This window comes from Punica granatum, chromosome 6 (genome assembly GCF_007655135.1).
Source record: "Punica granatum isolate Tunisia-2019 chromosome 6, ASM765513v2, whole genome shotgun sequence".
Taxonomy (NCBI): domain Eukaryota; kingdom Viridiplantae; phylum Streptophyta; class Magnoliopsida; order Myrtales; family Lythraceae; genus Punica; species Punica granatum.
The window spans coordinates 27,356,617-27,377,913 of record NC_045132.1 but is presented as its reverse complement, the minus strand read 5'-3'; the positions used below and the strand labels follow the sequence as shown (position 1 = coordinate 27,377,913).

The window sequence follows — 21,297 nt, the reverse complement described above, 5'->3', positions numbered from 1 at the left end:
ATATAGTGCGTGCATATGTGTATGTATATAATAATTTGGGTTGAATTGTTCAATCCAAATTAGGTCCATTAGTCTGAAAAATTTCGGGTGTCGCATTAGTGTTTTCTTTCGAGTGTTGGTCGCTAGCAACGCCGATCTCGAAGACTCGTCGACAAAGTCGGTGTGGATTCCAGTAGAGGCGTCACGCGTGGGACGCTCGGTCGACAACTTTAAATATTCCAGGTACGTTTTTATTTACTCTTATTCTTCTAGTAGGTCTTGGAATTAGTTTCACGGGTAGGAAATTTTGAATTTCTGTTCCTTTTTCGCTTCCGCTGCACCCCGTGGAACTAGCAATGTCATAGTGGTGTCAGTTCCTGAGCGGTTCGGCTCCCACTTCACAAACTCCCCCACGAACAAGGACATAAGGATACATCAGGCTCCATGACTGTTTACGCCTTCGCTGGTTGTTGTATTATGTGTCTTCCCTAGCCAGGTAACCATTGGATCGTCCCAGTGAGACACTATGACCAGCTTACCTGCTGAACGAGGATCGGCGACTCTCGACACCCGAGCTTGGAGTCTCCACACTTTCCTCTCGTAGGAAAGCACTCCCCTGCCTGAGCCAAAGCGTCACGACGCTCGTCGCTTGATCCTTGTCGACCTTAGTCATCATGGCTTACTCCCACCGAGACTAGCTCTGATACCACTTGTCACGGGCTCACTGATCGATGCCCGTGCGGGCGTCCAAATATATGAGCACCGAGGCTCCTCGGACCAGCCCTCCTCGGGATTAACTGGCTAACACAGGTATCCAACCGATATGAAGTACACCACCCAAAGTACGTACCTGTGATAGAGCAGCTCATATTAACCCACGTACAATGAAGGCAATCAGTATATAGTCATAGGAACTCCATTATCTCACTTGGGGAGGGACTAGGAAGCTGGCCCGTGACACAAGCATGTTCGATATTATTCAAAAGTAATTAACTGGGAGGGGAGATTAGGAACTGAACAATATCGAGTTAGAAGATTTAAGGATATTATTAGAGATTAGATACCATGGTGATTCTCTCCAAGCAACTTGATAGAAAATGCAGCCACCAAAAAGGTGCGCAAAATCATCATAACCGGATTGGCAAAGCGAGCAATGAGCTCCTTGTTGCCTAAACTAAGGGAGGCATTAACATATGAATCTCCAAAGATGGATTTTGAATTTCTCATGAATTTTTAAGCCCCCAAAGGCTTTTCCACGGAAAGTTAGAAGTGTTGTCAAGCCTGTACTTTTAATCTAGAACATAGAAGGATTTTACTGTGTGTTCTCCGCAAGCCAACCAGCTAGAGGCTGGGCTTGCTAGCTCATTTTGAATGGAACGGCCAACCAACTAGTTATTAATTAATTCCTTAGCTAGTTCAGCACAACAAAGACCTGGCAAATGCGGGTCATAAAGGAAAGGCCAGTCTGGATGCCTGCCCGCAATCGCCGACCCCTCCGTTCACAGCAGCGAAAATCTGCCTACATAAAAGAAAAGACGTCAAAGAACGGGAAAGACTTCTGTAGGAGTTATTACTATGGAATATGTATGATCATTAACTCCGTTCTTCAATGATTTCTTTCTCTTTTTCGGAATCTTATACCAGTGAAGTTGATACCCATGTTTGATGTGCTATTACTGGAGAAATTTGGGTTGGTGTTCTACATAAACCGGAGCTAATCAGTGCAAAGTTTGATTGAATTTATGAGCTCAATTTTGCTAATTCTTGAAAGGGAATAACACTAAAAACTACTCTTAAAAAGTCCCGTTGAAATTGTTACGTCTATTTAGTCTGGAAAGGCAAGCATAAAATCATAATTACTCGTATTCATAGAAATGATTCGCATGAAAGTAATTATCTCCACTGAGTTTATTCACAAATCTAATCGTGTTGTTAAGCATCTAATTTTATTTTGATGACCCAGAGCAGTAAGTTGAGCTTTGTGTTGACTCTTCCTATTATATTTTGGTGCTAGAAGTATCAACGAAATTGCACTTATCAAAAAAGAAAAAGAAAAAGGAAAAGCGTCATGTATTCTGAGCCGTTCATTTATTAAAAAAAACTCACTCATGCAGTCAATCTTTTTATCATTGTTCCATAAAATGGAGCTCATGATGCATGCACGCACCTGTCAATTCCCAAAAATTTAATCTATAGAAGTTCATAAAGGGTAACACGATTGGGTGAGGATAACTTGTGGCCTGTGGGTGCCATGAGCACTTATAATATTATTATTTTTATTATAAAACTACTACTGCTACTATTTTGTCAGTGACGCTGTGGAAGATAAGGTAAGGTAAGGTAAGATAAAGAGGTGAGAGATATACTTAGACGTGCGACACATATATTTTAAATCTATATCCCTATCGTTTTCGAAAAAAAATAAAATAAAATATAGTTTTTAAATAAAAAAAATTAACTTTTTATTATTTTATAAGTAAATTGTACCGGTGATTCAAAAGATTTCATGAATATTTCAAGTTGGTCCAAAATATTTTTTTGATAACTTATTGGTACAAAAAGTTTTAAAATAATTTAAATATAATACATTCCGTCAATTGCCTCTAACGCCGTAACATTTTGTTGACGTGAAGCCTCCTATGTGTCACATTTTACTAACGTAGTACGTCCTATGTGTCACTTTTGTTACGTGGAATCAATCACAGTGCGCTATTTCATTTAAGAAAAAATAAAATTTGAACAAGTCAAATAAAAATAATACAAAAATACAAAAATAGTACAAATTTAGCAAAAAATAAAATAAAATAAAAATAAAATTTAAAATTTTTAAAAATAAAAATTATTTTAAAAATTATTTTAAATTTTAAATTAAAAATTAAAAATTATTTTTAAAAGGTTTTAAAATTTAAAAATATTTTAAAAATATATTTTTTATATTTTTTTCTAAATTTTTACTATTTATTATTATTATTTGTATATTTATTGGACTTTTTCAAATTTTATTTCTCTTAAATGACGCGGCGTACTGTGATTGATTCCATGTAACAAAAGTGACACATAGGACGCGTCACGTCAGCAAAATGTTAAGGGCGTTAGGGGCAATTGACGGAATGTACTATATTGAAACGATTTTGAAACTTTTTGTACCAATAAATTACCAAAAAAACATTTTGGATCAACTCGAAATATTTATGAAACCTTTTGGACAACTGGTGCAATTAACCCTTTTTTTTTTATCATTTTTAAGTGTGTGATATAAATTTTAAATCTATATATCACTGATGTAAGTATTTTTCTCGGGAATTTTGTGGTGAGGGCGTCTCCCACCACTCCGCCGCACCAATAAGTGTCAAGTGCGGAGGCATGCATAAGCTTACGCCACCTTTGTAGATTCGCCTGTCTGCTCCCATCTTTGCCCTTTTGCATAAGTCACCGTGCTTCTCACTTTTATTTGTTTTTTATTCATTATACTTTTTATTTGTTTTATTTAAAAGGATTTTTTTTTAAAGATGCCTTTTGTTCCCCCTCCTCGTAATTTTAATACAAAAGAAAAAGAAAGCAAACCCACCAAAAAGAAGGAAACGACGAAGAAATTTACCCATAAACACATACATTTGCATCGACACAATTTTATACGGTTGGCTTAGTTTCAATATGATTAAACCTTTAATATTGGATTCCCTTCTTTTATTTTTTAGGGCATTTTTCCATCTCAATTGAACAAAACTTTAAAGAGAAGTTCGATTTTATTTCCTCATGTAGACTGAGAAAGGCTCAGCCTCTGGAACAGTTCGTCCGCATTTCCAATATTCTCCTTTACTTTTTATGGGTTATAATATATAATATAGTGAGGACAACAGCTATGTGGTCCTTGCAAGATCACCAAAAGACAAATAAAAATTTCTACCCCAACTTTTTAAGATACCCGACCCGACCCGATTCCTAAAGATATTTTCTATTGTACATCCTTGATATTAAAATCATAATAATAGTACATAATCCTCTGTTGATAGGGTCTGGGGATTGATTGAGAATGCTGTCAAAAACAGACTGTTGGGGATCCCAAATATGCAGAGGAAAGTCACGCAGGGCCATCAAAGAAGATGTTTGGCAGCTTGGGGTGAGGATGTTTGCTGAACATTAATTGCTGATGTGTTGTATTGAGGTCTGTGTGACTCTTTAGTCATGCATGTTTTTTCTTTAGATCAAATGTTTCCCGATGTACTGAGGCTTTTTGAAGCTTATATTGAGTATCAATAAGAGCACTGCTGGATTTGGTCCAAAAAATTAAAAGTACAATGCACCCAAAAAAGAAAAAAGAAAAAAAGAGAGTAGAACTTCATAACAATTTACATCTTTTATTAGTCAATGAGTCGGTGTTTCCATTCAGTAATCATTTGTTCTTATTCATTCTGCTGATTAGTGGCATTAGCAGTGCTTTATCTAAGCATATGTGTGCCATTCTCATGCACTATTTTAGTCAATTTTTGCAGACTAAAGGGACATACCATAATATGAACACTATCATCAGAGGAATCGAGTATGGACTTGTCATAGGGGAATATCCCCATTATCGGCGTGGCGTGTCTAGAAGCTAATTTTGGGCAGTGATGATAACAGTGCGGCGTAGCATCTAAAGACGTGTGGAGGACAATCGGGTGAATAAAGCAAAGGGTAATAAGTCACCATCTCCATGAGAACAAAAGGCAAATTCTTTTTACCTGGGCTCAAGAGTCTCTGTCAACATCTGTTGATGCCCTAGAAAGATCAAATTCCAGGTCCCTGAAACTTGAGTCTCTATGCTCCTCCGAGCTCAATGTGAATCCTTTCTTATTTTTCCTCCAGTTAAGCCCTCTCTCCTTGTGGGGCTGTAAGTCCTAATAAGCAGCAATTAAAGAATAAGAGACGATAATTATAGGTCAGTTACGTCAGTAATTTAATAACAGCATCGATTCATTGCATACCGCATTCTCCTATAAAAATGGGTCAGGTTTCTGTTACAGTAGAAATGCAATTTCTCAACACTTAAACCATTTTGCTAGGTATGAAAATTAGGGAAGAAGCCTAATTAATTAACCATTTTGAGAGCTATCGAAAGTAGGGAAGAAGCCTAATTAACATACACAAAATGTTTCTTTATCATAGTCCATTGCACAACAGCAACATGGGAGCAACAAGGATCACATACTAACAATAAAAGCAAGTGAATCTAGTAATTCTGTTTCATGTGTTTGGGAGAATTAAAAAAAATTATAAAAAGAATGTTCCCATCACAAGACCATTTTTAGCACCATATATATATATATTCTTGGAGATTCACCACGATCTAGGGATGAAAATGAAGTCCAAATATATACGTGTGCACGCGGATGAACATACATATGCAAATCACCAAAAAAGGATACACATATGCAAGAATTCCACATAGTTCCATGGACAAATCTTTATCTGAGATGTAGCGGAGAGGTCACCTCAGGAGAATTCGTGCGTATGTGCATGTACAAGTGGCTTTAAATATGCAAGATAAAATATTCCCTTGGAAGGTGAGGATAACATACAAGTGGCGTGGCCATGAATCGGTGGAATCCACGTCATGGCGGTTCCTCTATGAGGCAATCTTTCTAGCCTCAGTCCTCCCTCCGCTGCAACTGGCCTCGAAACACTGAGCTACCATTCTTCTTAAACCCTGTAAATTTGCCCCAAGACAAGTATAGAAACCCACATTTCCTACACCCAAGTCAATCATCAAGTAAAAAAGGGTATAAAAATATAACCTCTTTAATCTCATTTCAATGACAAAAAAGAAACAAAAAAAGAAAACCTTGGCCTACCAGTAATTAGAAGTCCAAATAATCCTAGAAGTACCTGAAGATTTTCAGTAATATCCTGCTGAACACAGTATCGACAAAGTAACCACTAGTGTACTGTTAATTATATAAGCAGAGCATATGATGGCACATCCCACTGAACACGTCTTTTATCAAGTTGCTTCTAGTGGTATTAATTATATAAGCGCCTTCCTGCAAACATATTCAGACGTCTTCATCAAAGGCAGAATGGAGACATGGACAAATATTGGACAGACTTGTGGACTTAAGACCACGAGTGCCTCCGTAGAAATTGCAAGGTATAGACACTTGTCCTGATGCCCAATAAAAATGCAGTCTTTCCAAATTCTCAAAGTGCAAAGTCAGACTCCCAGGTGAAAAGCTACCATTTCACTAAAAGGGAATCTCCAACTGTTGTATACCGATTGCAGAGGCAGTCACGCAGCAGAGCAGTTCTCTCAGGTTCCCAGGGACCGTCTACTACGTACAAGCGCACTGTGCCATCTGAAAAATTAACTTGATGCAACAAAGATTGGTATCTCTGATGAACAAAGATTGTCACCTTAGCCAAAGAAAAAGTTGAGAACAATTTGAATTGGAAGGTTAAAAGTGCGCATTGGTTACTGTTCCACCAGACATACTTCCTATCCTAAGTAAGCCAAATTACTTCCGGAAAACAGGCACCAGGCATGAACCCTGAACATGAAACCAGCATGGTAGAGCGAACCAGGAACGGGAAAAGCTTTTTTTTCAAACTTAATTCTCCAAGCAAGAACAAAGCTTGACAGAGTGAGCCAGACATGAAGTCCATATACAGGTCTTGCCATAGCAAAGTTGCTACCCATGCAATATGCATCAGGTTTTTACAGAGTCACAGTTAAAGTCAAGAAGTTTTGACACTGCAAGCATAAATTGAAGGCCGACCTACAGTAATCCTACCAAAATAAGCAAGTAATACTTTCAAATTTTACCACTGCCCATACAATTTGTGCGGGTGAGACATGCACAAAATCAACAAAGGCAACTGGACCAGCATACTTCATATACCATCGAAATGGAAAGACCTACTAATAATACATAAACATTTTAACATATCTTTCAACGTTTACATTCCAAATGGAAGAGTTTAAGGGATCAGTAGCCTAAGGTCACTCAGTAAATGCATGAACAGGACAAGCCAAATTTGCCAAGCTGATTGCTTTACTACCGAGTATTAAGAATATAGACTTCACAGAATAATCCCCGGCCATCTTATCAGCCTTTTGGGGAAGACGATGAATTTAGAATACAATATTTGTATTTAAACTTTGCTTTTTCTAATATTAAAAAAAAAGTTTGCTTTATAAGATTTTGTCCGTTTCTACCTTGTCATTCTATCAACTTCTGCTCTGTGGCCTTCACAGAAGTCAAGGGACAACAATCATTTCTTCATGTTGGATGGAAGAGGAGGAAGATATGACATCCATGAGCACATTCACCTATGCACAGTATGGCTTAGCTTTATTTCTAATGTGAATCTATCTTTCTATATGGCATTTCTTATTATCATAATTCCAATTCATATTGCAGTCCACTGTAGAGAAGCATAAAGAAGCAATTTTCTATAAACCTACCTCTTCTCCTCGAAAAGTGATGACAGACAATAATCTTAAGCAGCCTACTAATAAAAATAAGAATTTAATCCTTTTCCACAAGAAGTGCCATTGTGAAAGTTGCACTAACAGATCAATCTCTTACTTTGGTTATAAAACGTGATCGCTGACATCACACTTCCACAGTTGCTATAAGACTGATTCTACATCCAACACGTGTACGGTGAAAACGCAAACTCCAATCTGCAGGCTTCCTTACATATATTCAGTAGAGGATTGCCGGGTCTCATGTACCAGTAAATTGGTAGATTAAGTTCCATTTCCTGACAAAGCTTGAGGCAGGGGGAGAGAGAGAGAGAGAGAGAGAGCAGGAGCAAATGAAAATGGTGCGAGAAGAAATCCGAAAGGGTCCATGGACAGAACAAGAGGACTTCCAGCTGGTCTGCTTTGTTGGCTTATTTGGAGATCGACGATGGGATTTTATAGCAAAGGTTTCAGGTTTGAAGGTGGCGGGAGAGCATAATAGGTAGGCGTATCTTGGCGACGGAAGCTTTTGGAAGGAGCTTCTCTTAACTTAATGGTTTTGTTGTAGGTTTGAACCGAACAGGAAAGAGTTGCAGGTTACGTTGGGTTAACTACCTGCACCCAGGTCTAAAGCGAGGAAAGATGACTCCACAAGAAGAGAAGCTCGTGCTTGAACTTCACTCGAAATGGGGAAATAGGTATGAAATCTTAGCTTTTTCCACTCAATATCATTTCTGGATCATCAGCAAAAGCATTTCAGTCCGGACGGCACAAGCTTACTAAACAGTACAGCACGGGTTCAGGCCAATCTAATATACTTGTCATGTGTAGATGGTCGAGGATTGCTCGGAAGTTGCCAGGGCGAACTGACAATGAGATAAAGAACTATTGGAGAACTCACATGAGGAAGAAGGCCCAAGAGAAGAAACGCACCGTGTCGTTGGCATCGTCATCTTCCAATAGCTGTTCTTCAGCATCAAATGATTCAAAAGTGGACTCTTTACCCTCCAAGGAGACGGGGGAAGAAAGTTTCTATGACACAGGTGGTCCAGAAACATCAGCTTCCATGGAAATTAAGGGCAAAGAGGAAGAAAAGTACAAAGAGCACGCTGTGGATGATATATGGCAAGAGATTGCTTTATCAGAGGAGAATGCCATAACACCTGCTAATGATTGCTACAGTGAAGAAGGCTGCAATTTCTTTTGTCCTCAAATGATTTCGCCAACATGGGAATATTCTGCGGACTCACTGTGGAGAATGCCCGATGAAGAGGGTAAGATGTTCCCTCCTGTTAGAGATCCATTATTTTCCTACTATGAAGAAGATGTAGCGTATTTAAGTGGCTAATTATGATTTCATTCGTTAATATAAGTTCATGCATGTAATATTTTATTAGGGAAGAACTGACCTGTATCATATGGGTTTCCACAAGCCTTGCATATAGCTTTGCATCAAGTACAAGTAGGATTAGAGTAATTCCGTCATGCATACATCAAGTTCTTAGTCACTCTTTGAACTGTGTTTTCATTCAAAAGCAGAAAAGAGAATCATGTAGATCTGCCGTGATGATGAGGATATCATTACTTTGATGGACTGCAGTCTGCACGTGTAAACAAGATAATATAGAACTTAGTCTTTTTTGTCTAGTTTGCTTCTGTCTGACTTCCGAATCGCCCGTTCTCGTGTATATGCTTATATAAAAAATAAGCACTGAAGTTGAAAGAACAAATCAACAAAATGCAAAGTACCCTTCATTTGTGAGACTGCAAAGATACAAACAGAAAGGGGCACAAGGACATTGATTTCGAACACTATAACTCATCGATGGTGAATAATTTCTAGCCCAAGCCTGAAGCTGTTCATAAAGTGGGCAGCATCCTCAGACAGATCAGTATACACAAAAACATTTTACGTGATATATATGTACTTCAGAATAATCTCTATTTGCACATGCGAAAAATGAAAAAAGGGAATCATCTTTTCCCTTTCCTATAATTTATAAAGCCAACATGCGAGTTTTTTAAGTACTTTTCAGAACCTTTTTGAATCTCAGATCATCGATAGGGAACAAATTAAGATTATTCGAGTAACCTAGCATTCGGGATGAAGTAGACAGCTACGGTTATCACCGGAGACTAGAGGGGGCTTAAGCCTCTGAGACAATTATAACAGAAGTAAACGAAAATAAAATGGATTCATCATTTCTTTACATGTTCCTGCAAAATAACCCCTTCAACTTGAGAAGCAACTGTACTTGAAGTTTCAAGACTCAGTTTTCAGAAGATTGTCTAGACAAAGCAAGTGCACTTTTAGTATCCCATGCAATAAAATATATTCAAGAATAAAAGTTTCCATATTTGAACCTACATCAATCGGTTAAACCATCCATCAAGAGCCATACAGCTTGCCAGCAGTACAAAATAGTGGCATCAGAAAGGAGGCACTGTACCTGCAGGCTGGGAAAGAAGAATATCCGGCTTTAGCTTTATCTAACTTGTCAGGCAACTACGGCTCCTGTCATCTCCCCTCTGACATCGATCTCGTCCCATTCTTGACAGTGCCAGAAGATATATGCATTCTACTTCGCCTGATTAATAAAAAGAAGAGATGCAGCTCAAGAGAGCAGATCGCAGTAGCCTATCCCTCAGTAGATTCATATTATCATCTGTACAATTGTACGTCCTCAGACCATAAAAATCATAAACTCCGCTTGCTAGCCTTCCCCAGTCAATTTACTTGATATCATTGACCTAATCTTCCGTACTCATGGCACCTATCAAGGATGCTGACAAATGACAAATGAATGGAATGAGAAACTGCTACAACATACGGTAATAATTCATAGTCGTTTGGTGGTTTTTTAACTACTTTTAAACTGCAATCACCGTAAAGAACGGATAAACGAGACATAGTGACCGCCGCACAAGCACCAGCATAGAATGAAGTATGATCAGATAACCATCGTGCGTGGTTCAATATCAAAATCACAAGCACCAGAAACTCCTGAACACGATGGCGACGAACTTACATTCAATCGAACAGCTCCAGAACAAAGAAAACACAGAGGAGAGAAATGCAGGAAACGCAGGGTGATTGGTCCATGTGAGATACCTAGGGAGACCTCAAGGTCAAACCTGGGGAGATGATGAGTGACGATTTCCACTCGAGCGCGACGTTTGGCTGCAGAGAATCGGAAGGAAGAAGCGAAATTTCGGAACGAAAGAGCTCCGACGAGCCATTCGAACGAACTGCCTGCCTGCCCGAAGGAGAAGGAGGCATGCAACGACGCCGTCCCAGCAATCACAAATCACATTGTGTTTCGCGCGCTACTTTGCCTGCTGAAGGGAAATATCAAATATCATCTCATCTGTCCCGGCGCCGCCGTTCGAGGGCCCAAAAGTACGGGCCGCCTCATATTTAATGGTGAGCTATGGGACATGCGTCGGCCCAAAAAGGCCTTGTCTGATCATCGGAAGGTCTGTTTAAAAGCGGGTGAACTGGACTGACATTTAAAGGGTCTGGAACCAGCCTCATGTGTCCACGATAAAGCATGATTTCGAAGCTAGCAACTGCCTGCCTCGTCGTGACCGAACCGAGCTCGGCCTCCTTGTGCGATGAAGCGGAAAATTAATCAAGGATATCTAATATATAGTGTTAATAATTTTTGCTGCGAGGAATAGGATGAAACTTCATCTTTTGTATGCATTGACTTCATTTTCTTCTGCCTCAAATTCAATGAAGAACAAAATATTTGGACGGACGAGTCCATCAATCGAAAATCAATTAATTTAGTTTCGAAAAACGGAGTTGTTGACTCCAATTATTATGACTCAAAGTGGGGCACCTGTCACCAAAGTGGGTTATTTCAATCCATGATGAGAAAGCTTTACTCTTTAGCAGATCGACGGAGTTCGATTGAATTAATCGGGATTCAATTAAATTTCGATTATCACGGTTGACGTTTAAAAGGAAAAAAGAAAAAAAGTGGGGCGCTTGTCTTTGTCTCCACCTATTAAGATTCTCTCATCCAACCACACCAAAAAAAAAAGTGGGGCCCTTGTGTTTGTCTCCACCTAGTAAGATTCTCTCATCCAGCCACAATTACTACTGCTTAGCCTAGTAATTTCACCACAATTTAGTACTACTTAACCACAATTACTTTTAGATTAATCGGGTCTCATTAGACTTCCCAATATTATGGTTCACACTCAAAAAAATAATTTCACCAAAAGTAAGAACATCTTCAAAAGAATTTGACATTATAGGATAGCGTAAACTTTTTTGAATTTTTGCCTATAACTTTCTATTCTTTTTCTCCTTTTTCTTTGAAAGTTTAATTTTAATTAATTTAACTTAATGTTACTTTTTATACAATTTAATAATACAATCATTACTTTTTAATCTATTTTTTCAAATTTTTTCTTATACATTTTCTTATCTATTATTTAAATTGATTTTTTTACTACTATTCTCTTAACTATTTAATATTTTTTCCTTAATTTTAACACTTTTTCCTTCAAATTGTCTCACATACTTTTCTCAATTACTTTTATTTTCATCTTTTCAAATCAATTAAATTAAATCAAATTCAACTTTGTTATCAAACGCTATATAACTTTCTATCATTTACTCTGCTCATTAAGGGTTTTCGATTTGATAAAATTGGTAGAAGAGAGAAATAAAGAGAGACATGATTGACCAAAAATGGAAAAGGACTGATTCATTGAAGACAATTGATTGACAATAATAACAGAGAGATTGATACATTACAAAGAAAAAGAAAAACCCACGAGGCCACCCGAAAATGAAAACCAGACCAGACATCAACACCCAAATTTCACACAATTTTCATCTCTCCAGCTGAAAAACACAGCGAGAGAGATCTTCGTTTTCTTTCTTGATCACTTCACTTTAGAACTCACTGGAAGGGACCTGTTCATGTGTCTGGTTAATGAAGAAGAGCTCGTAGACGGTGGCTGCGATTCCAGCACCGACGAACGGGCCGAGCCAGTACACCCAGTGGTTGTCCCACGACCAGCTCACCACAGCTGGCCCGAAAGAGACAGCGGGGTTCATGGAAGCGCCATCGAAGGCTCCACCAGCCAAGATGTTGGCACCCACAGTGAAGCCGATCGCCATTGGGGCAATGATCCCGATGTTGCCCTTCTTGGGGTCCAGGGCAGTGGCGTAGACCGTGTACACCAAACCGAAAGTCATCACGATCTCAAATACCAGTGCGTTCCATGCGCTGACTCCGGAGCTCAGGGAGAAAGCTGAAGTTTCCTGCATCAATCATCATAAGCATCGACGAGTGAGATGAAAGTGCTAAAATTTCCTCAACTGCAAGATGTTAGTGAAACTTTTATATATATTCACATTTTGAATAGATTAACATAGAGATATTGAGGTCATAACTTACCAATCCACCGGTTGAGAACTTAAGAAGCAGGCAAGCAACCACGGACCCGAGCAACTGAGCGATCCAGTACATGAAACTTCTAGCCAAAGTAATATGTCCACCGACGAAGGCGCCGAATGTGACAGCAGGGTTGACATGTCCACCGGAAATGTTTGCAGCAATAGCAACTGCCACAAACAGTGCGAAACCGTGGGCTAGCGATGCTTGCACAAGGCCGGCCGGCGTCGTCGATCCGTTATCAGTGAGCTTGTCTGCCAAGAAACGAATTATTAGACATTCTGAAACCATTTTCAATCCAATGTTCATTAGATAAAATAAAACTTTACTATTTTCTAGCATAAATTTAACCACAGTAGTTGGGTCAAGCTCTTACTGAAAGCCATCCCCGAGCCTTCGCCAGCAAAGACGAAGATGAGCACGGAAATGAACTCAGCCAGCGCTGCTTTGAGAGCATCAGCTTGGCCGACTTCGGCCGGGTTTCCAATGGCGATTCTCATGATCGGCATTTTTTTTTGGAATTTAGTTTTGCGTTTGGGCCCTAGTGCTTACAAAACTAAACTCGATCGCCCCTTTCTTGCTGGTGACTCGCAAGGCCATGGAGCGGCCTTTATATATACAGGTCCTCTAACGTAGCCTCCTCCAGATAACCGGAAGATCCGGTCCAATCTGGTCCATAACCGGCAACAGCAGGTTACACGTTGATTGTAGTTTGTACGAGTAGATGGGCCCTACGAAAAAAAAAATTAAAAGAAAATTAATAGTGAATGAGATTATTGCTGACACTATGGGCCCGGTATAAGTGGACTTTGCACTTATTATTTCACGGCAATTCTCTGGACTAGTCAATTGAAATTTCAGTTATTTTTTGCCTTTTATGAGTAAACCTACCATAAAAGATTAGCTTGTCATTTTTTTTTTCACCCACGCAAACCCCCATCCGATACCTAGTAGGGGCCCACCATTCTCACAAAGCTAAAGTGGATAGGGCTTACCAGTTACCACTCTCACAAGCATTGGGTCCCACAGAATACCACCCTCAACCCCCTTACGGCCACACGAGTACCATAATCTAAATTAGGGGTGTGCATAGGTACCAAGTATACCCAGAATCGGTCGGAATCTACCCGTTATGATTGGGTCCGGATAATTCGTATTGAAAATATGGTAAGATCCGAAAATTAAAACCGGTGAAAACTAATTTCGGTTCATGTTTACATGGTACTCGGAATCGATTATTTATTAAAAAAAATAGAGAGGAAAGAGTAAAATTACTATTTCCTCTAATAAATCAGAATAGATGCACTTTTGTTGTGTGAGATCGTATTATGAATATTTAATTTTGTCATTGAATTGATGAAACATACTATTTTTTTTGTTGTGGATTAATCTAAATTTTGTTGATATTTTATTTGGCGTGATTACTAATTATGTATGTGACATTTTCGGTTTTATTTAGAGAAAGAAAAAAATTTACATGTTCCAACAGGGTACCCGGAACTTATGGCACAATACAGGTTCCGAGTAGGTTTCGGTTCCAAGATTCAACATGGTAGGGTCCGATTTCAAAATCTTGAAATTTGTCCCTTACAGGATAAGGTTCGGATATCGTAAAAAGTATAGGGTACCCGGAACTGATCACCCCCAGTCTAAATCATGACTACGACGGTAATAAACTAAAATACGAAGAGGCGTCGTACACGTGACTCAAAGCGTTGTATAGAGAAAAAGAACGAGAGTATAATACTAATGAACTAAAATATGACGAGGTGTCCTACACGTGACTCGAGACGTCGAAGAGAGGAAAAAGACGAGACTACGACGCTAATGAATTAAAATACGACGGGCATCATACGCGTGACTCGAGGCATCATACGCGTGACTCGGAGGCATCATACAAAAGAAAAAAATGAGAGTACGACGCTAATAAACTAAAATACGACGAGGCGTCGTACACGTGACTCGAGGCGTTGTACAGGGAAAAAAGACGAGAGTATGACTCTAATGAACTAAAATACACCGATGCGTCGTACACGTGACTCGGGGTGTCGTGCAGAGGAAAAGGACGAGAGTCAAGAAAAAAGTCGAGAGTACGACGCTAATGAACTAAAATACGACGAGGCATCTTACACATGACTTGGGATGTCATATAGAGGAAAAGGATGAGAGTGCAACGCCGATGAACTAAAATACGACAAGGCGTCGTATGCGTGACTTGAGGCATTGTACAGAGGGAAAAAGACGAGGGTATGATGCTAATGAACTAAAATGCAACGAAGCGTCGTACACGTGACTCGGGATGTCGTACAGAGAAAAAAGGTGAGAGTACGACGCTAATAACTAAAATGCGACTAGATGTTATACATGTGATTTGGAGCGTCGTATAAGGAAAAAGACGAGAGTACAATGCTGATGAACTAAAATACGACGAAATGTCGTACATGTGACTCAGGGCATCGTACATAGGAAAAAGACGACAATATGACTCTAATGAATTGAAATACGACAAGAGTATGAAGCTAATAAATTCAAATACGACGAGGCTTTTGAAACAATGGACAATTGATTGTTGGTGTAGAGGCAAGTCAATTGCAAGAAGACGTAGGAAGATCACTCACAAATAACAAGATTATGTAATCAGTCGACTTTAGTTTTATGTGCAGTTAAATGCTTTAAACATTGTCCTTGGAAATTGAATTTTGTAATCAATCGACTATACTTTCACATGCAGTTGACTGGTTTACACATTGCCTACAAAAACTAAATTTTTTTAATTCAAATTGAAAAACTATTAATATAGCACAATTATTACAAAAAAAGGGACAAACCCTAGAATCAAAAGCAAGAAAAGGAAGAAGAAGGGAGATGATAGACTCTCTCTCCTTGTTCGTTCGACGCCACCTTAAACCCAAAAGCTCTTTTCCCCATCTCGACATTCTACTCCTAGTTCTGACGAACTCGTTCCCTAATATCGAAGCAATGATGATACACCTCAACTTCTCTCCTCTCATTTTCTCCGTTAAGCCAAGCTTCACAGCTCTTCCTCCTCTCTCCAAAAGCTTAGTATCGAGTTCCCACAACCTAGCCGAAGGGATATGTTTAGGAATCATCCCAAAGCAATGAAGTAAGTGCTACGAGATTGCGACACACACCGTTCTAAGAAGGCTTTATGCACAAATTATTGTATCACTCAAAATATCAACTAGCATTGGCATAACCGTTCGAGCACAATTAACTACACTAAATAATTAATCAAGTAAGCCTTTGAAAATGCATATAAGATCCTCATAAGCACAATGTTATAGAAGACAATTTTAAGTTAATAGCCTTTCAAAATGCAAATTAAATTAAGGGCAAGGGTACTGATAGAGCAAGGGAATTTAAACAATGAGTGAAACCGAATGACACCGCATAGTAGTTAGAGAATGAAAGAGAAAGAGTTTACAATAAAAACGCAAGAACTAGGCATAATTAATGATTGATTGCATCCAGAGCGTCAAGTAGTGATCTGTTATGCATGGTTATTAGAATCGCGATTCAAATCATAGAATCGTACGATTCTACGATTCGAAGGGTGGGCATCAATTTCGATTCCATGGTTTGAATCAGACGTATTCTGCGATTCCGGGTTCAACTTTGAGTCGGGCTGAAACCCTGCCCATTGCTCTTGAGCCCAACCGTTTATTTTTTTTTCCCCTTTCTTCTTCACAGTCGACTTTTCCTCCTCCTTCAGTTCGTCCAATCCCCCTTTCCAGTCTTCCCCTCTTTTTCTGTTGTCGACGACTTTGCCCTAACTTTCCTCCTTCTTCCAATGCTTCTTCGTGCTTTACTTCGACCAGGTACCTTCTTCGACCAAGGAGCTACTTCGAGTTCAAGCTTCTGCCTGAGCTCATGTTGTATGAGTTCGAGTTCGAGCTTCTGTCTCGAGCTTATGCTAGAGCTCTAATTCAACCATCCTTAACCTCTCTCCCTTCCCCAATCTGCCATTGCCGCTGCCATGAACTTCCTTGTCTGCCCACGGATTATTTTTTATTTGAACAAACAAGAATCGATTTTTTATGCTCGGGAAAGTATGATACACATATATATGTTGTCTTTTTAATTATAAGTAAAATCTTATGATTCACGGTTCGATTCACAATTCCACGACTCTCGACCTATTCTAAGTAGAATCGCGATTCTGACAACCTTGCTGTTAAGCTAATACAATAAAACCTCCCTTAATTATAGAGCAGGTGAAATTGAAGTATCAAGCTTGGGCACATATAACGCAATGAAATAGGGAAATGAAGTACCTTCGAGGCATGAGCGAGCTCATCTATCCGAGCTCATAATTTTTCCTTGGTATCACTCCTATGGAGTGTCAGGAACCTTCGAAGCTAAGCTTCTCCGATGAGGGCTTCATCTCCAGCAGCATTGAAAACCTAGCAAAGTAAGGGAGACACTTATTCACCAAGTCGTAGAGGAGGAATATGGCTCTTGCAGTCATAATCAAAATCAACGAGCACCCGCTAGTAACTTCGCAATCAAAGGTCGAGCGAGAGATCTCGGGAGTAAGAGAGAGAATATGTAGAATCAGGTCAAGGAAGAGCTTGAGGGTGGAGGCAGAGTTGAGCAACTCAATGCAGCCGTGTGAAGCTCGTCGGAGTTGTGGACTGGTCGGAGAAGATGAAGGCTGGAAGAAGATGAGATCGGGACAGGGAAAGGGAAAGGGCGTTTATTTTTGGAGAGGTGTGTTGGGGTGAGGGTGAGGCGTTACTCGTTTAGCCAGTCTGCAATTTCAACCGTTAGATCAAAATAAAGAGATTCAACGGCTTTGACCCTTGATTGATTTTTCAGTGAACCGGTTCTAAGAATTTTGCATTATATCAATATATATACCTTTGCTTTTATTTTATTTATTTATATATATGTTATGCCATGGTTTAATTTCTCTTGTGATCAAATGTTACGAGTTTAATAGTCTTTGCTGAATTTTTCCCACATTCGGCATTTAAAAAAGAAAAAGAAAAAGCAATCAGTAATTTCGAGTTTTCATCTATTAGTATTTGCTTTGTAGGCTAAAACTGTGGACATATGCAGAAATTAATATCATGACAGCTTCATAATGCTAAAATAATATGCATCGAGCAGAAAGGGAGTACGTCGCAGTAACTCGTAATTAATGTTTTTCAAATTCATTATTAACTAATAAATAATTGTCCCCGATCATGGAAAATAATCTAAGCTGCGCACTTTTTCTGCTAAAAGCTCAAAAACGCTTTTTTAAAATTCCTCCCGGCACCGCCACTTGTCGCCGTCGGAGGTAAGGTTCCATTACAGTGGGCCCTCGAGCCTTCTCAGCAGGCCACGTTTACGGCTCGATGTGGACCGGAACTGGCCATTGGCGGGGCGGTGAAATTCTAATCACCGTCCAAGAGCATTGGGCACGCACATCGGGCCCACAAATGATTGTGTCTGTCCTTCATCCTTACCGACCGCGGGATTTTTTTACAAGATGGCCGGTTTGGACTAACCGGGGGGGTGGTTGGCTATGGTGGCCCCGTTCATCATGTGACAATCAGCTCCGCTGATGCCATTTCGAAGTTTTTGGATTTTGGTGATTAGTTGGGATGATGGACGGTGATGATCTAAGGAACGGCCCACCCGCGGTTCCAACCCGTGACGTGGGTTTGTGGGCCCCCTTTAGATCGGTAGAGTAGCACGAGATTAAGACCAAGCTTTGAGCTTATCATTAATGGCTCCTGGGAGAGCATGGGGACCGTATTCAACTCTGCGAATCTCTGATTATACATGCATGTAAGCTCCACTTTTTGCCCTATTAGAAGTATCATAATCTATTCCAATCATTCGAGGAATTGATGTCATTGTCATCATTCAATGATTCGAGGACGTCTAGGAACTACATACTTATCGGATTGGGGGTATTCGAATGGCAAAGACCTCCACGTGTAAATCTTTGAACGTCATCAAGTTTGTCGGGATTTGCAATGAATGAACACGCGACAACCAAAGACTCACTTAACTCGGCCTATTATGTCCAAACTGAATGCATCAAACACGAGCACTCGAAAACAATCGATCAATCCTTGGTTATGCGGTACCTAATAACACATAACACATAATCCTAGCAGGCAATTGCTTCTTATAGAAGCAGTCGGATGTTTATATATATATATATATATATATATAGAAGCATTGGAGGGGATATTTCTCATACTATCCTCTTATATAATCACACTTCTTTCTGTTGCAAATTAATAGTGTAAATATAGAAATATATATAATTCTCACTACTAACTGAGCTACTATATCTATACTATTTCAAAAAAGTAAAGGAAATTCTTGGTCTAACTTTCGGTTTCCTCTTTTATCCTTTAGCTTTCTTCTTGTTGTTCCTGCATTATGGGATCGGATTTGCAATTGCTGTGGTATCGTTTATGCACTCAGACGATTTCTCATTCCAAGCGCGCCTACTCTCTCCTATCCTCTCTCCCCTTTAGTAACTTCCCATAAGTCCCCTTTTCTTTTTTTCTTTTCTTTTTACCCATTTTCATTTTCCTGTTACAAAATATTAGGTGAAAGATTGTTCGGGTTCGACCAATTACAATTTTTGTTCGACTAATCTCGAATTACATTTACTACGCGTAGCGCGGGTCATAAATCTAGTACCCCATTACAAATACAAGTATAGACGAATAACAAATTCATCTACATACAATTAGATGAAGTCAACGACTCAAATTAAATTCTATTAATTGTAATTATGATAAGATATAATACTATATATTCCACCCCAAAAGTAAAACGTGGTTTGGGTGGCATTTGAGGGCTAAAAAGCTTCTTTCATGTGACACCATGTTCACTAACACGTCCTTTTCTGATAATAACACCATTGATCTCTAATTAAATAATGCACGAACAATCTAGAGCCTCAGACTTTTTTAATTAATTAATTAGACCTCTCTAATTAGAACCTCAAAAGAACCCATTAATAAAATGATATATTAGCTGGGATATGTAGATTTTTATTTGAGTAGGTATCGAGTGATGAGGGGGCAATGGGATAAGAAACTTAATCGTGATAATGTTATTATATATTACCCTATTGGTATTCGCATGAAGAAAAATGAAACTTTCCATTCACCAAAAAAATAAACTTCGAAAAAATTTCGGCCTGAGGTCCATAGTCAGCATTGTCTCTGTCGTATATTGGAAATTAGCCAAGAAAATGATATATATGCATATATCTATATGACCTTATTCCTCGACAACTGAAAGTTATTAAAAGATCAGGTTATGATATTCGTAAAAAATGATCGATGATGGAAGATTCATGAAAACTGAAAAACTCCTCATCAACCAAAGGTGCCAGGAGCATTTCGATTTGAATAGATGGCCGCTTACGTGGCATCCACAGACCACAAGATTAGGCAGACTCCCAGTAATCATAGAAATAATACGGAGTCCTATCTAAAGTTCGCGTTTTAATACTTCTATTGTATTGATCGGCCTGATGTGGAGAAAAAGTCCGGGTCATAATCTTCCTCTCACCAGGAAGAATCTTTCTCCTCTTCAGTGTCGATCGATCTTTGATCTTCGAGTCCGAGTCCAATGTCCTCAGCTTTCTGTACCCCAAAACACGGGTCAGCAGGGGGCTCGGGAGTTGCTCCCGAAGAACTCCCTCCGACGCTCAAGTCAGAACTATGGGGGTTTCCTCGGGAGCAACTCCTGAGCCTCCCGCTGACCTGTGTTTTGTGGTTTAGAAAGTTGAGGACATTGGACTCGGACTCGAAGATCAAGATCGATCGACACTGAAGAGGAGAAATATTCTTCCCTATGGGAGGAAGGTTTCGACCTGGACTTTATCTCCACATCAATGTCGTTGTCCTGGAATATAATTAAGTTATCAACTAGTGCTATGTTCTTTAAAAGAACGTCTGACATCTGACCCTATATCCTCAATATTTTTCTCCCATCTTTATCTGTTTATCATCGCATATACAGTTTAATTATAATGGTCGGCTCAAGAGGCCTTTCTGGCAAAAGAATTCAACTAATCTGATCACCTTATCCTCTTGATTTTTTAAAGTTTTTAAGCGCATTAAATACAATTACGGAAGAATAATTCTATGGCAGAGCCTCAGCAGATCCCGAAATTATGGATCAGAGAATATCCGATTAGCCGGATGTGGGTAAACGAGTTGCAGACAGTAACATCTGGACAACCCCCATTTGCCCAGCCACGATAATTCATTTGCCTTGGATCGCGTGCGACGGTGCGATGGTCGGGTGGAAATAAACTAATCCAAAAATAGAAAGTAATTAAAAAATTGTAGAAGCATTAATTCTTCCCAAAAAAAAAATTGCAACTTAAGATTTACTCTTTTTTTTTTCTTGGAGTAACCCTGAGATTTACTTTCGTGCATAGTCATGCAAGCTTGGCAAGCTTAATAT

General features: G+C 39.3%; 2 protein-coding genes and 2 long non-coding RNA genes across 10 annotated transcripts; 1 reads left to right on the top strand and 3 right to left on the bottom strand.

Annotated features, from left to right (window-relative positions):
- Positions 1-224: 224 nt before the first annotated feature.
- LOC116211531 lies at positions 225-7,444 on the bottom strand. 5 transcript variants are annotated; one of them, XR_004157688.1, is made up of 5 exons: positions 5,811-7,444; positions 5,538-5,706; positions 4,701-4,856; positions 1,412-1,498; positions 225-829 (listed from the first exon to the last, which is right to left on the bottom strand). It is a non-coding gene; the product is annotated as an uncharacterized LOC116211531 (long non-coding RNA). The 5 variants fall into 5 exon arrangements; XR_004157691.1 differs by having other exon boundaries at positions 5,538-5,999; positions 6,230-7,444; XR_004157687.1 differs by having other exon boundaries at positions 5,538-7,444.
- Positions 7,445-7,639: 195 nt separating this feature from the next.
- Positions 7,640-9,070, top strand: LOC116211528 (transcription factor MYB59-like). The gene is made up of 3 exons (XM_031545968.1): positions 7,640-7,897; positions 7,992-8,121; positions 8,255-9,070. Exons 1-3 carry the CDS (start codon positions 7,777-7,779, stop codon positions 8,769-8,771), a joined length of 768 nt encoding a protein of 255 aa, XP_031401828.1. The 5' UTR covers positions 7,640-7,776; the 3' UTR covers positions 8,772-9,070.
- On the bottom strand, positions 8,832-10,977 carry LOC116211530. 3 transcript variants are annotated; one of them, XR_004157684.1, is made up of 2 exons: positions 10,453-10,977; positions 8,832-10,209 (listed from the first exon to the last, which is right to left on the bottom strand). It is a non-coding gene; the product is annotated as an uncharacterized LOC116211530 (long non-coding RNA). The 3 variants fall into 3 exon arrangements; XR_004157686.1 differs by having other exon boundaries at positions 10,536-10,973; XR_004157685.1 differs by having other exon boundaries at positions 10,559-10,918.
- A 1,141-nt stretch (positions 10,978-12,118) lies between these two features.
- On the bottom strand, positions 12,119-13,430 carry LOC116210370 (aquaporin TIP1-1-like). Its single transcript, XM_031544235.1, has 3 exons — positions 13,217-13,430; positions 12,844-13,094; positions 12,119-12,707 (listed from the first exon to the last, which is right to left on the bottom strand). The coding sequence occupies exons 1-3, from the start codon at positions 13,347-13,349 to the stop codon at positions 12,336-12,338; spliced, it is 756 nt and encodes a 251-aa protein (XP_031400095.1). The 5' UTR covers positions 13,350-13,430; the 3' UTR covers positions 12,119-12,335.
- Positions 13,431-21,297: the final 7,867 nt, after the last annotated feature.

Bases quoted from the DNA above. Each gene is read 5' to 3' on its own strand.
- LOC116210370 (XM_031544235.1), bottom strand. From the start codon at position 13,349: ATGCCGATCATGAGAATCGCCATTGGAAACCCGGCCGAAGTCGGCCAA. The intron at 13,095-13,216 runs GTAAGAGCTTGA...GTTTCTTGGCAG, and splicing joins AGGCTCGGGGATGGCTTTCA to ACAAGCTCACTGATAACGGA. The intron at 12,708-12,843 runs GTAAGTTATGAC...TGATTGATGCAG, and splicing joins AGTTCTCAACCGGTGGATTG to GAAACTTCAGCTTTCTCCCT.
- LOC116211528 (XM_031545968.1), top strand. From the start codon at position 7,777: ATGAAAATGGTGCGAGAAGAAATCCGAAAGGGTCCATGGACAGAACAA. The intron at 7,898-7,991 runs GTTTGAAGGTGG...GTTTTGTTGTAG, and splicing joins TTTTATAGCAAAGGTTTCAG to GTTTGAACCGAACAGGAAAG. The intron at 8,122-8,254 runs GTATGAAATCTT...TGTCATGTGTAG, and splicing joins CACTCGAAATGGGGAAATAG to ATGGTCGAGGATTGCTCGGA.